The 13,650-nt window shown below is 43.1% G+C and overlaps 1 protein-coding gene across 1 annotated transcript; it reads left to right on the plus strand.

Annotated features, from left to right (window-relative positions):
- Positions 1-2,258: 2,258 nt before the first annotated feature.
- LOC128752563 (ras-GEF domain-containing family member 1B-B-like) lies at positions 2,259-13,623 on the plus strand. The gene is made up of 14 exons (XM_053853895.1): positions 2,259-2,452; positions 6,573-7,100; positions 7,180-7,302; positions 7,498-7,635; positions 8,184-8,399; positions 8,734-8,808; positions 10,472-10,564; positions 10,884-10,986; positions 11,453-11,532; positions 11,625-11,720; positions 11,804-11,899; positions 12,464-12,587; positions 12,671-12,743; positions 12,826-13,623. The coding sequence occupies exons 2-14, from the start codon at positions 6,579-6,581 to the stop codon at positions 12,857-12,859; spliced, it is 1,773 nt and encodes a 590-aa protein (XP_053709870.1). The 5' UTR covers positions 2,259-2,452; positions 6,573-6,578; the 3' UTR covers positions 12,860-13,623.
- The last annotated feature ends 27 nt before the right edge of the window (positions 13,624-13,650 follow it).

Raw genomic sequence — 13,650 nt, forward strand, 5'->3', positions numbered from 1 at the left:
ATTTTTAACTGCTTCATCAACAATCCACACACAGAATCTGAAAAGCGTGCACTTGGTGTGGGAGTTGGTCGATTGAGAATCACAAAAGCCAGCAGCCTCAAAGACACAGTTATTTTTTTCACTGGGACTATGATGCGTCACAATGTTGGAGACGTCAGTGATCAAAACAAGATCGCTGCCCACAACCAGAGGACTCGAACTGTAGATCTAAATCCATCACAGTGTTTATGTAATTTCATCTTTATGCAATGTAAACCGAGGACTAAGTGACAATTTAGGCATGGGGCAGATAAAAGAGCAAGTAATTGGAGCGCCCCCACTTTGGCTTGAACACCGTCATTTAGAAAAGATACGCCTGCTGGGGAGTGCAGTGGTATATGCTCTAGAACAGATTCAACTTTACCACCAGCATTTCTTCTTCTACCTGGCACCTCCACCCAAACATTTTTTAATCACCAAACCTGACATCAGCTGTGCGTCTGATACACTCAACTTGTACTTCCAGGCCATTCCCAACAACAACAACAACAATATCCAAAAGGGTCTATGTTTTGTACATCAGACTTTACCATTCTGGACTGATATTCAATTTGATTTAAAAATGTTAGGTGCCAATCATAAATATAATTTATAAGAATAGTAAAAGCTTGTGTTTCCCAACAATCAAACCAGACTAAATGTTCTGTTCCTGATGACAGAGTGGAAAGCCCAGTGCGCAAGCAAACAGCAGTGTTTTGGAAATGCCGCGGTGGAAGTTGCAGATCCAGTTTGGTCATTCTTTTCAATGGCTGTTTACTTGTCACAGACACGGCGCTTGAAAAGGTAAATTCCAGCCAATACCTCAGTACCAGGTGTATTCAAACAAAGAACATCAACCCCAAATAAAAGTAGAAAAACCTAAATAGCCTACTTTTAGTGGCCATGCTGATGTACGGTAAGGAAGTGTTTCGTCGTGTGCTTATTTTTTGACACAAAATGATAATACTGATCTATCAGAAATATTCTGCTTTCACACAATTGTTTTATATTATTTTTTGGTAATAGTAGATAAGTGAAATGTTGAACAACTCAACAATAAATACAGAATAAAAATATAGGTAGAATTATTGGGACACAGACTTGCATTTTTATTCCTACCCTCCAGACCCTAGGCCAAGAGCAAGAACAAGACCATAAAGAAAAGCAGGCGAACTTCTGAGCCTGTCTAGTTTAATAGATTTTTCCCATTACAATGAATGGAAAAAGAAATAATGCGTTCCAAGCCTTAAAATAGTCTTTTGTAGGAGTGAATGTAGAGTGTCTGCTGCAGGTGTACTGTTCGTCTATGTGTGTGGCCGCTGCATGTGGGAGGGGTTGCCGAGTGAGTGAGGTCTCTCCAGAAGTGAAGAGGTGCCCGGTGCGTGTCCAGCTCTGAATGTGCGCTTCTGTGCAGTTTGGCTGTGACAAAGTCATAAACCAAGTAACGCTCTGTCCCAGACTCGCCTCATCCCTGTCCCAGCTCCAGCCCACAACAGGACATCAAACCCTGGAGTGTGGCTCCAGCCTCGGAGGTGTGGAGAGCGAGCACCTCCCCTGTGACACTCTACCACGGTCCAGTGTGGAGACAGGAAAGGTTTTACACCTCAATATGAAGAAAAAACAGTCAGTAAATGTAGCTAACGGGACACGTCTGGGGGGGGGAAGAGGTTGTAACCTCCACTCTGGCCCAGGAACATCTTGTGATTCCTTCTGGTAAACTCTGTGGTTAGGGTTTGCTTTTGCAACAGGTTCAAGTACTAGACCATAAATAAACATGAAAATGTCCACTTATTTTCACTACTTATCATATTGTATAATTTCATTGTAGCGTTTATTGAGTCCTGAATCATTAAAGCGCTTCACTCATTACGGTTATTAATGACGTAATTTACAACATGAACGACAATATTTACAAGTTGAGCAGCGCTTACTGAGAAGAAGCTTCGACCTACTTGCAGCTACCCTCAAACCCATTCCAGGTGGAAACTCTGCACCTTCCATTTCTCGGTCCTCCAACAAAAACACCCCGCGGTTAGACGGAGAGAAAAAAAACTGCATGTTCTGAAAGCCAACCAATCAAAAACATCGGCTGTTTCGATTTTCTGTCTTCCGATCTCTGATTGGTGCGTGTGGTCCCTTGAGGCTCCCGCCCTCGATTACTGATTGGGCCATTTTCCCGGCTCTGTGGACATCATTTGAATACCGCCTGCTTTGTAGCGCCTCAAAGCGCTGCGGGTTCAAATGGACTCGAATGACAGAAGGAGACGCACAATGGAGCGGAGTACACGCGGATGAAAGGCTTTTCTGTGTTATGAGCAGCTTTCTCCGTTTGTGAGAACAGACCCAGCCAGCGGAATTAACTCGTGGTCCAGTTTGACTTCTTTATTTTTGCAGTCAAAGAAACTGCAGCCGGACTTTCAGCCTGGGAAAAGAGGTACGTGTGGGTGTGGACCAGGGGGGTTTACTTATGCGATCCCATTGATTCTCAAGTAGACGGAAGAGACTGCTTTTACTATCATTGGTGACGTTTTACTACTCTATCTGAACGCATTCTGTCAAGTGACACGCAAATAAGTGCTGAACCATTCAAAATACGCAGCTGAGTGAGTTATACAAACGTCTTGAGTTTCTGTTTTCCTCCTCGTTCTGTTGCTCCGTTTGTTGTTATTGTTTTGTTTCCCACTGGGAGGCTATAATTAGCCTGGCAGACGCACAGACATTGCTCACTAGCACCTGTGATGGGACGCTGGTAACACTCTGCTTTTGCTTTTTTTATTACGCTATGACTCAGTGAGAAGCATGGCGTGTGACGGGGTGAATAGATTCGTGCCTCGCTGGGAAAAAGAAGGTCAGACAAACTCAAAGTAGCTCGTGATTTTTCTCACTGGCGTGAGCCAAAACTTCATCTCGAGTGTACACACACATGCAGATGTGTCTCTCCCTCACGTAGATAATAAGTGAACCAACCCAGTGCACTCGATTAGTTTTAAATCCAAACAGCAGAGGAGATAATGTGTCTTGATCCTTTCAGACTGTAGGTTAATACTGTACTAGCCTACAGATCGTTGAGAGGTGTGTGTGTGTGTGTGTGTCAGCGTTGGAAACACACAAGGAGAATACACAATCTGAGATTAAAGCTGTTTTTTTATCCACTGATTGGAATCATTTCCAAATCCAAACACGTCTCCTGCCAATCTGGGTGAGATTAAAGATTTCATGTGGTGAATCAATTGGATAGGTTCTTCTAAGCAGCATGCTCCAGAGTAAGAGTTTATTTTTATAGAGTGTGGTACCTCAGATACATTTGTCTGCTTGCTCATGTACATGGTTCTGTCACATATTTTTAAACAAGCACATGGGGATAGAAATCTTACCAACAAGGGACCGCTATTGGCTTTGTTTCAAATGCTTTTATGGTTGTTTATAATATTGTTAAAGGGGCATTATCATAAACATGTACTGCTTTGACTGACACTTCAGACTCAAGAATTTGAACACTGATAAAACAAAATGTTATGTTGACACTTGATATTTTATAGGGCACAGAAGATCATTCACAAATTCAAATTGTGCTTGGAGTAAACTGATCCCAGAATTGAGAAATGACAAGGGGGATATGTTCACCCAGCTGTATTCACCAAGTTTTACATTGAGGCACATCAGATTTAAGTGCACACGATGGTTAACTATCACTTTTAATGAGACCGTGAACTTATTTTAATAGACACCCAAACTTTGTCTTGTGGTGAGCACAAAAAAAGTGAAGCTGATTTCCAGACGGAGTCAGGAATCTGTCAAACCTTTGGGTGGGTACACTGTATAAATTTACGCTCAACTCTAAACCACAATCCTTCTCAAGAGCCCCAAATTTGCTGAACATACTTGGGGGTTTTCCCAGCATGCAGAACAAATTCACCAAGACATCTGGTTTAATCAATTAACATCAACCTTGTGTCTTTTTTTTTGGATCAATGTCATCTAAACTGCTTGATTTGATTTGTGTTGTTTTTGTTTATTTGCCCTAGTCAACCACAAGTACGCAGTGTAATGACAAGGAGGACTTTAACCTTGTTTATCGTCAAGAATCCTCCAACAGGCGCCTCGTGCTGTAAACCTGCTTGATGAGAGTTAAAGTGCAGAAGTTCAGAGATAGCTGGAGCCATTAAAACCTTGTTCCTGATGAAGTAAATGGACTTTATGCTTGACACACATTGACGTGCAAAGGGTGTGTGTTTCTTCTCAAATGAAGTCAACAACATCATAAAGGAAGTGTTACGACAAATCACTTGTATCCAAAGGTGGTCATGTCGACGTTTGATGCCATATTTTGCCTTCTGCTTCTGCTGTAAGACAACAAATTTGATTAACAGTCACAATAAGGGCTTTGTGTTGCGCGGTTAATCTTGTTCCTTCATCCACGGTTAGAGTTAAGCTCCAGATTGTTTTTTGGTCAAAGAGCACTCGGAGGACAATTGGCTTCTCCTGAGAACCATCTGCTGGACTTATGCACTGATTTCCCTCACTCACATCAGGAAGTGTCTACCCACTTGGTTAAATAAGAGTTTTGAAATCCCCCTTCTTTCTTCTTTATGGCCTTTGGCAAACAAGTGCGTCACTACATAACGATAAATGGCTTCATGAAGATGATGGTTTTGTTTTACACCTCTGAGTGAAGTGAAATTGATCCCGGCCTTGGTATGTGCGGCTTGACAGCAGCTAGAGGTGTTCAAGCTGCTGCGGATGTTGGATGTGCTGTGATCTCTTTCAGCAGGTCTTTGTGAGATTGTTAATGCCGTGACAGGAGAGATAATACCTCTTTTGTCCCAGGGCCCCCCCACTCAGAGCCCAACCCTAACGCCCTCCAAGTCATATTTGGTCTACACTGTTTGACTTATAGAGGTGTTTAATCGTTAACTCACCAGGTTAGTCATACTTCACACTGCCATATTTGTAGTAATGTAGTGCGTTTTAAACATTAAATCTGTTCTATACAACAACAAAATGTAGATGCTTATACCTTCTGAATAATACAGTTCCCAATAGTATAGCCAGGACCTTGGGTTAATAAAAAAAAAAAGCCTGACAATAAACAAACAAGGCAACTCTCGGGAATCCACTTTGCCAAATCCACAAAACTGTAGACGAGGAAGTGCACCCAAAAAAATGAAAACTATATCACACAGGAACCTAAATTCTTGTGGCTTCATGGCTGCCATGTTATACAAACTCTGCATCTTTGCCATTTTTCTGTCACCACATCAAACCTGGAAGCTGCAGCTGCAGCCCTTCACATTTTACTCAGAGAAATAAAGAAAGCAAACTTTCAGTGTAAAATTATCCGGCTTAGGTCATCATTAAGTTGTCTTGACAAGGTCCAACCTATGATTTAGACTGAGATGCCGTCTGGGAGCCCCGATGCTGAACAACACTGGAATTCTGTCTGGAAAAGTCAAAGTTTGACTGAAGTTTAGTTTTGTTTTTCTCATCTGAGTCGGATGACTCAGTTATAAAGGGAAAAGATTATTGCTCATAAACCTCCACTTCATTTGTTGTAATGTCGGGATGTTTTCATTAAAGGTTTGTTTGAGGTGACTGGACTTGGTCATTCAATTTAGAATGAACTTTGCCGGACCAGCTTATACTGGCACCGTGCCGGTTAATAGTCTTCATGAAACGTTTTGTCACAGAAGCCGTCATTTGTTAATGTGTGACATGTGCGTGCGCCTGGATCATATGTGCATTGAGCCTTGGCGCCAGAGCAGTCAACATCGTGTGATGTTGGCTCTGGCCGACACAGCTCTGGTGGACAAACAAAGTCTGCTAGATTCCTGCAGGGCTTTGTATTCAGACACGCACTGTACGTGGGGGCACACATGTCACCGCGCGTTAATTCAGCGTGTGTGTGGCTGCTCAGATTGATTTACGCTGGCATGTGGCAGCCAGACAGACAACAGTAGTAGGATAAAAATGGCTCCCCTGGTTAAAACACGCCTGGGTGGTGATCTGGGATCAGCTTACTGAGCTCAGATCCAATTATCTCCACCATTAGGACAAAAAAAATCTAGCTACCCCGAGCCCATCCATCTGTCAGTGAGGTTTTGGTGGATTCAGCCATTGAAGTGTGCAAATAAAAACACTTACTTTCTGTTTTGCACGTCAGTAAACAAGGTTTCTACTTTGTGTTTTAGTTTCAGTTGCTTTCCCAGACTCTTCTACGACTTTGTTTTGAGTGACAACACATCAACTCTGCTGGCTCCCAGCGGCTTAGTCACACAGCCTCACAATGGCAGGAAGTAACATGCCTGGAGAAACTTGTTGTCATGACTACACAGCCAAAATACATTAAGTAGCTAAGTGTTCAGCTAAGATCAGGCAATTGTCTTTTTTTCATGCACCTGAGATCCTAGTGCTAAACCTCAGAAACCAACTTGGATCTACAAAGTAATTGGAAAAGAACATTTTGATAAAAAAAATGTGAATAGCAATTGGAGGCAATTGTTTGTTTGTTGAACATTTTTTAAATTAAATGTGTTTTTCTTCCTTCTTTCTCGCAGGTCATCATGCCTCCCACAACTCCATATGCCGGAAAGTTCAGCTCCTGCGGCCTCTACACCAACAACAACAACTATTCTGAGCCGCACAGTCCGTACCACAGTGGTTGTCCCGCAAAGCTGACCAAGGAGAACGCTTACAACGGCACCTATTCGGCTACAGAAAACCCCTACGATAAGCCACCTTCCCGCAATGTATATCGCAGCTCCTCTGTGGGATCGTCCTCATCAAAAGAGCACCATTACAACGCGGTCTCTGAGAATCCATACTCTCCACCGCCTCCCCGTAGCCCTCGCCAGCACTGCTCCTCATGTCCCGCTCGCACACACCGCCAAACATCAGGCAGTAGCGGCGGCAGCAGCAGCGAGCAGTCCTGTCGAAGCAACGTAGCTGCCGTCAAATCAAGACAGTTTGGTCACGGCATCACTGCTAGCTACGGAGAGATGTGCTACCACGACAATAGTTTGGTTTCAGCGTCTCTTGAAGCTCTGATTCAGCACCTGGTCCCCACGGTTGACTACTACCCAGATGTATGTTTTGCTCTTTGACTTGAGGTTCCCTTTGACCCTGTCTCTCCTCTGACTGTATTTTGGTCTGCTCTGGCTCCAGAGGTCGTATGTCTTCACATTCCTGCTGAGCTCACGTCTCTTCCTGCACCCGTATGAGCTCATGACCCGGGTTTGTCACCTGTGCGTGGAGCAGCAACGATCAGGAGACGCCCTGCTGGATAAGGTGGGTAGTTTACATACAGTGATAATATCACAGAAGTCAGCACTTCTCATTGAGGTTTAATGCAGTTTTTGTAATTTATAAAAAGAATGAAGGTTATGTAATGGATCCATGAAATTTCCCAACAATTACTATTAAAAAATACCATTCTATTGTGGCTTCTTATATAATACAAGTTGTCAACCGTCCATTTTTCAGATCCGCTTCCGTGAGGTGGCACCAAAGCTTGTTCAGCTGTTGACCGAGTGGACGGAGACATTCCCTTACGACTTCAGGGATGAGAGAATGATGCGCTGCCTCAAGGATATGACACACCACGTTGCCAGAGGAGACGAGGTGTGTGGCTTTACTACCCTGCGGAACGTACTGTACGCAAACACATTACAAAGCGGAGCGAGACTTGACAGGAGACAGATAGGTGCGGGCAGATAGTAGGCTGTATGTTCAGTGTGAGTCAATATTGATGTTAATGGCACCATGGATTGTTGGAGCTCACACCAACGTCTTTTATCTGTCTGTGAATTGTAGTTCATTGCGGCAATGTCAGTCTACGGATAAGTACAAAATTCACAGTTGTCATCCGTTTAATGCTTGCGTTCTGACTCATCTGATTGTTGACTGTTTGACTTTTTATTTAAAAGATGGCGTGCCAGAATTTTGTCTCTGTTCCACTTACTGGTTGAAGTCCATCAGTTTGTCCTTTAAACTTGGAGCATTCTGTGTTCCAAATCTGGTTTAATACTGTAGCCAGCTTGGTGGATCAGTCACATCTTTGGCCTACATTTGAAATACGACCCACTGGTCAAATAAATAGTGTCATTAAACAGCTGCTGTTACCAACTAGGTGAGTTTTATTGTACCCTCTTTGTGTGTGTTTCCGCCAGTTCTCCTGGAGAGCCATGCAGCAGATGACCCAGCGCTTGATCAAACGTCTGTCGGCCCTCGGCCAATATGAGGAGGCAGTGGCGGCTCTGAACGCCGTGGCGACAGAGCGTCCAGCTTCCCTAAAAAACAAACAGACATCAGGCCAGCGAAGCGACATACTGAGTGTGTGCGATGATCCTTTTTTCCTCGCTCAGCAACTCACGCATGTTGAGCTGGTAAGAGGAGCTGTGGGTTGTTGTTTTTTTGACTGTGTGGTTGTCTATTCCTAGATTTATCATTTGAAGTGTTACTTATTCCCCTTTAATTGTTTCACTATAAAGTTCCATATAGAAACCAGCCTGTTTATTTCTATCTTCAAGTCTTTTCTTTGGTGTGCGCCGTCTGTTATGGATGTATTTTATGTGAGAACTTCTTACTCTCTGTAGTTAGCAGCTTTGATTTTGGAGGCTATAAACTGCTTCACATTTAGCTGTGTGTGTGGAGGCCTTGATTAAACTCTCCTGGTTGGCAGCAATGTTTCTTCATCATCTTCTGCTTTGTTGGTTTTAGGACAGACTGAGCTTCATCGGGCCGGAGGAGTTCATCCAAACATTTGCAATGAAGGATCCGCTGGAAAACAACAAGGTAATGCCTCTTCATAATTTACCTTTTGCCTCTGCAGAGTTGCACTTCATTCCTTCAATTTTTAATTGTATTTTATTTTTTGCCACAGTTGAATCACAACTGAGAATGTGAGCTTAACTTCTTCTGAGAGACTAAAAGAGTTGCTCTTGATAAAGTATAAGAGCTACTGGAAGGCATTTATCTCACTGTCGCTCATCATCTCTTCTGCCAAGCCTTTTTCTGTTTTGTTTTTTTACATCCTTGTTGGCGATTTTCGAGGGCGTGAAGCTGCTTTAAATCATGTTTGTTTTAGCCTGACTTACCTGAGTTGTATCCGTTGTGTTGTAAGACAATCTCATTGCCTCATTCTCCCAATCCGATTTGCATTCCTAACAGTCCGACTCAGTGATCCAGAACAACTAGAACAACTGAACTAGTTAATGAAAAGCTGTGACTGAACACATACAACACCAAACTTCTAATAGAGGGGGAGAACTAGATCAAATATAACTTGATTAACACAGGTGGCCACGTGACTTCTAATATTCCAATGCAACTCTCTTGGACTCAGCATTATTTTAATTTAATTCTGGGCTGCTACTGAAGTCCAGAGCGCTCTCACCACAGCTGTAATGCAATATCACTGCTCACTAACTAACTGAGGGGTAAACAAGTGCTGCCACAACACACTCCTGCTCTGTGCTGTTTGTGTGTGAAGAAACCTGACCTATTTTATTGGGCATCAAGACTTGAACAGAGTCCCCCCCACCCTAAACTCAGTTGTCTTAAATTGAATCTTAGCTTTTGGGCGTTCTAGTAACTTCATTTTGCTTCAAGTGTAATTTGATGTTTCGCTTTAGTGAGTGTGGTTTGTCGCCACATGAAAGGGGCTCAGCGCAGATGAAGGTAGATTCTGTTTGGCTTTTTTTCTCTGCCAAGAGTCGTTCGATGCGACACCCAGCCACGTAAAAGAGCCGTTCTGTTCTCGTCTGAAGAGCTTGTTCTCTCCCCTGTGTCCCTGTGTGTCACCTGAATGTGGGTTTACTGAGAATTCAATGTTCGCTGTGCTCCATGTCATTTGCTGGTTCCCTGCCTTCCACGCTTATGTAAGACTCACTTTGTGCAAAAGAGCGCTTGAGTCAGCGTAGGGGGGGACCTGAGGTACAGAGGGGAAATCTGGAGTAGAGTGGGCCGTCATAGTTGTGTAAGCGTTTAAGAGAGCCGCCGATCCTGGGGATTACATCATCGCAGCCAACTCAGGTTTATTTATACGCCGCTCTCTGATATTTATTTATACGAGTGCCTCTGGCAAACTAGCTCCCCACCACAGAACTGAGCAAATGTAAATGCGAATAGAGAGAGCGTCACTGATTCCACTGAGTGGGAGAGCCGCAGTAGGCGTGAGGAGCACTTAACCAAGGAAATGACACTTGAGCTGTCAATCTGCTCCCTGGCGTTGACATCTTGTGGACGATTAAAAAAAATGCCTTTAAAGGTTTTTGTATTGAGCTACTTGGAATATATTAACATACTAATTCCTCTTTATGCGTCTGAACATATTTTTACATGGATATTTAAAAATGAAATTAGTCTGTGTAAGACATACCGATGAACGTCAAAACACCATCTGATGAAAATTTAAAATGGTTTCACATGACTCACCAAGTTATCGTTTGTGTTTCAGGGTTTCTTTCGAAAGCGTAAAACCAGCAACCTGGAGGCTTATGTGAACTGGTTCAACAGACTCAGCTACTTCGTGGCAACAGAAATCTGCACGGTACGCAGCGTATTAAGAAGTGGATTTGAAAGGACATGTATGGTTTTATCAAATATTATACCAGAGTTCAAATCCAACATCCTCCTTGAAGGACATTTGTTATTGTTGTGTACCAAAACTCTTTCGATCAGGTCCGAACAACTTGATGTTGAATTCTGTTGGTTCGATCAGCGGGTACTTGCTACATGTTCCTCATCCCGCATCGGCAGTGTTGGATGTATCAGCTTATGTTGGCTCAGAAACAAACTTGTGCAGGTTTCAAGAATGTCAGGTGTTGGATATTTATGAAACACATTTTCTTTTTTGTTTTTCCATACAGCCGGTGAAGAAGAAACACAGAGCTCGCATCATTGAATTCTTCATCGACGTGGCGCAGGAGTGCTTTAACATCGGCAACTTCAACTCCCTGATGGCCATCATCAGTGAGTACCCTCTTGAGACCCCAGCAGGCCCCAACGGCCTTGCTTCACTTTGCAGCTGGTCTCGGCTGTCTGGAAGAAGATTTTAATATTTGACAGTTAAAGTGTTTTCAACGTTGAATGAAACGGATCTCTGTCACAGCCAGCGTCTTAACTGTGCTCTTTAAGTGTTTAATGCGGAGCCTCCTCCACCCTCTTCCCATTATTGCGAACTGAGTGCCACCCAAGACTAACATAATTATGTTTAAGACACGTACACATTATTATTGTAGGTGAAGCTTTGTTGCTGACGCAGAACTTGCAGATGTTCAAATGCAGAAAGCAGTGGCTGAAGCAACACATTTTCACAGCTCTTCTGGCTCCTCACTGATTTAAGGAAGCTTCCTGTTGTAGCTCCAGGGAGGCAACAGTATTTACAGAAGTCAGATGTTCATCCTTGCATGTCTCTCTCTCTCTCTCTCTCTCTCAGCTGGAATGAACATGAGTCCTGTTGCTAGACTGAAGAAAACCTGGAGTAAGGTCAACACCGACAAGTTTGAGATCCTGGAGGTGAGGGAGGCCACATTCTAGCCCTCAGACTTTTGCTGTGAATTATAGTTTGTGTGATTTTAAGTCCCGCTGCTCTACGTCATTCCTATCAGCACCAGATGGATCCGTCCAGTAACTTCAGCAACTATCGAACAGCGCTCCGTGGAGCCAACCAGCGGTCCGAGACGGCCCACAGCATTCAAGAGAAGGTCAGCATTCAGAACGTGGTCTAGAAAAATACACATTTCCTAGACAAAATGTGAACTTGAAGTTTGCCTTCTCTTTGTTTCAGATTGTTATTCCTTTCTTCAGTCTTCTGATCAAAGACATCTACTTCCTAAATGAGGGCTGCGCCAGCCGGCTGCCCAATGGTCACATCAACTTTGAGGTCAGAAGAATGCAAAGACTTCATTCTAGTCATGTCATGGCGTGAGCTTTTCTGGGAACAGTTCTCTGCTAAGTGTTGATGGAAATCAATGTCTTTTGGAATAAAAAAAGTTATTATAGATTAACAACATCCGTAGAAGAGTGGAAAACATAACATTTATTGACTCCAACACTTTATAATGTTTTTTTTCTGTCGTTAGAGCAAAAAGATGGTCTGGTCAATTTGTATTTAGTTGAACAGCGCACCCTCGTGGAGAGCATTGCGAACTGACCGTATGCCGTCGTGAAAACGCGTCCGAAATGTTTTCATTTAAAATGATATATTATCGCGGTAATCTTTAAGTAAAGAGACACGAGTAGCAATATAATTACGAATAGGAAATTCTGCTGTAGTTTTATAGTTTTTGTTTGTTTGTTGTTATCATATGATTTTGCCGACTTCAGCAACGTGCTAACTGCAATATCTGCTGCTGGCTTCGTGTCTTCTGATACCATCAGTTCAAGGGCTTTGCTCATGAGTCACAGACCTTAAGAATGATAATAATAATTATACTGTTGTTTTCAGAAACTTTGGGAGCTGGCGAAACAGGTCAGCGAGTTCCTGGTGTGGCGTCAGGTGGTCTGTCCGTTTGAAAGAGATCGCAGAATACTGCAGTATCTTGTCACCACCCCGATCTTCACTGAAGATGGTGGGTTCATCTCCTCCATGGCAGGCCTCATGTACGTGTCTTAGTTGAGGCTCCGAATAACTGACTGTGTGTCTTTCCTGCAGAGCTTCACCTTGCTTCCTATGAGAGTGAAGGACCGGAGAACAACATGGAGAAGGACAGTCGCAGATCTCTGAGGTGATCATTTACATCCATGTGCTTTATTCACTCTCATCTCCGTTTGTAAGTCATCTCATCTTGCTTTGCTTCTCCTCGTCAGGTCTTCTCTCTTGCATCGAGAGAATCGCTCCTGAGGCGACAGTGCTGTCCTGAGAGTGATCTTCTTAAACTCATGTATAATCCCAAACATTCCAGCTGGACACTTATTGCAGCTGCAACCGTCTTCTAACCGTGGATAATCAAACAATGGTCGACTCTACAAACCTTCCTGTGTTTTTTTCTACGACACTCCATCATACTGAGGAATGACGAACAAACTTTGCTGGCAGCTTTTGCTACTGATACTTTCAACATGAGCGCTTCTTGTATTTCATGTCTCCATCCGGAATCTGTAAAAAACACCCCATGAACTGTTTTTTTTTTTTGGTGTTTCTGCATTGAGTATTTTGTCTTCGATGCAGCAGAACAAAACTACAAATTTGACAAACAACTGCACCAATTTGCTGGGTGTGATGAACTGTGCCGTGATGAAGCTGCAGCATCAAGCTATATAAGTCAAACGCACTTGTCCTTTTGCAGACTGGACTCCTCTTTCAGGCGGTCTTGCTGAACTACAGTATTAGATATTCTCAAAAATGTTGTGTGAAGTCAAAGCACGAGCTTGTTGCTGGTTGGCTTGCTCTGTGTCAGCTCTTTTGTATGAAACAGTTAGTTTGGGGCTTGAAGTGGACTGTGTGTGTTTGTCATGTATACACATAAATATGCCGTATTATATGGACAACTAATGTTTGTTTTATAAGTCTTTTTCATGGTCTGTGCATTGTGTGTAGTTGAAAGTGTTTTCTGAAAAGAGAAATTCTATTTTTGGCTTTTAAATAAACTGAATACCTGAATCGGTCTTGATTTGTCGTCCTCTGAAATAGAG

Source organism: Synchiropus splendidus, chromosome 1 (genome assembly GCF_027744825.2).
Source record: "Synchiropus splendidus isolate RoL2022-P1 chromosome 1, RoL_Sspl_1.0, whole genome shotgun sequence".
In the NCBI taxonomy this organism is placed as follows: domain Eukaryota; kingdom Metazoa; phylum Chordata; class Actinopteri; order Syngnathiformes; family Callionymidae; genus Synchiropus; species Synchiropus splendidus.

What these genes read in the sequence shown, in the direction of transcription:
- LOC128752563 (XM_053853895.1), top strand. Translation starts at nt 6,579, where the DNA reads ATGCCTCCCACAACTCCATATGCCGGAAAGTTCAGCTCCTGCGGCCTC. An exon ending in AACTCACGCATGTTGAGCTG is followed by an intron (nt 8,400 to 8,733) that starts GTAAGAGGAGCT and finishes TGTTGGTTTTAG; the next exon opens with GACAGACTGAGCTTCATCGG. An exon ending in CTCCCTGATGGCCATCATCA is followed by an intron (nt 10,987 to 11,452) that starts GTGAGTACCCTC and finishes TCTCTCTCTCAG; the next exon opens with CTGGAATGAACATGAGTCCT.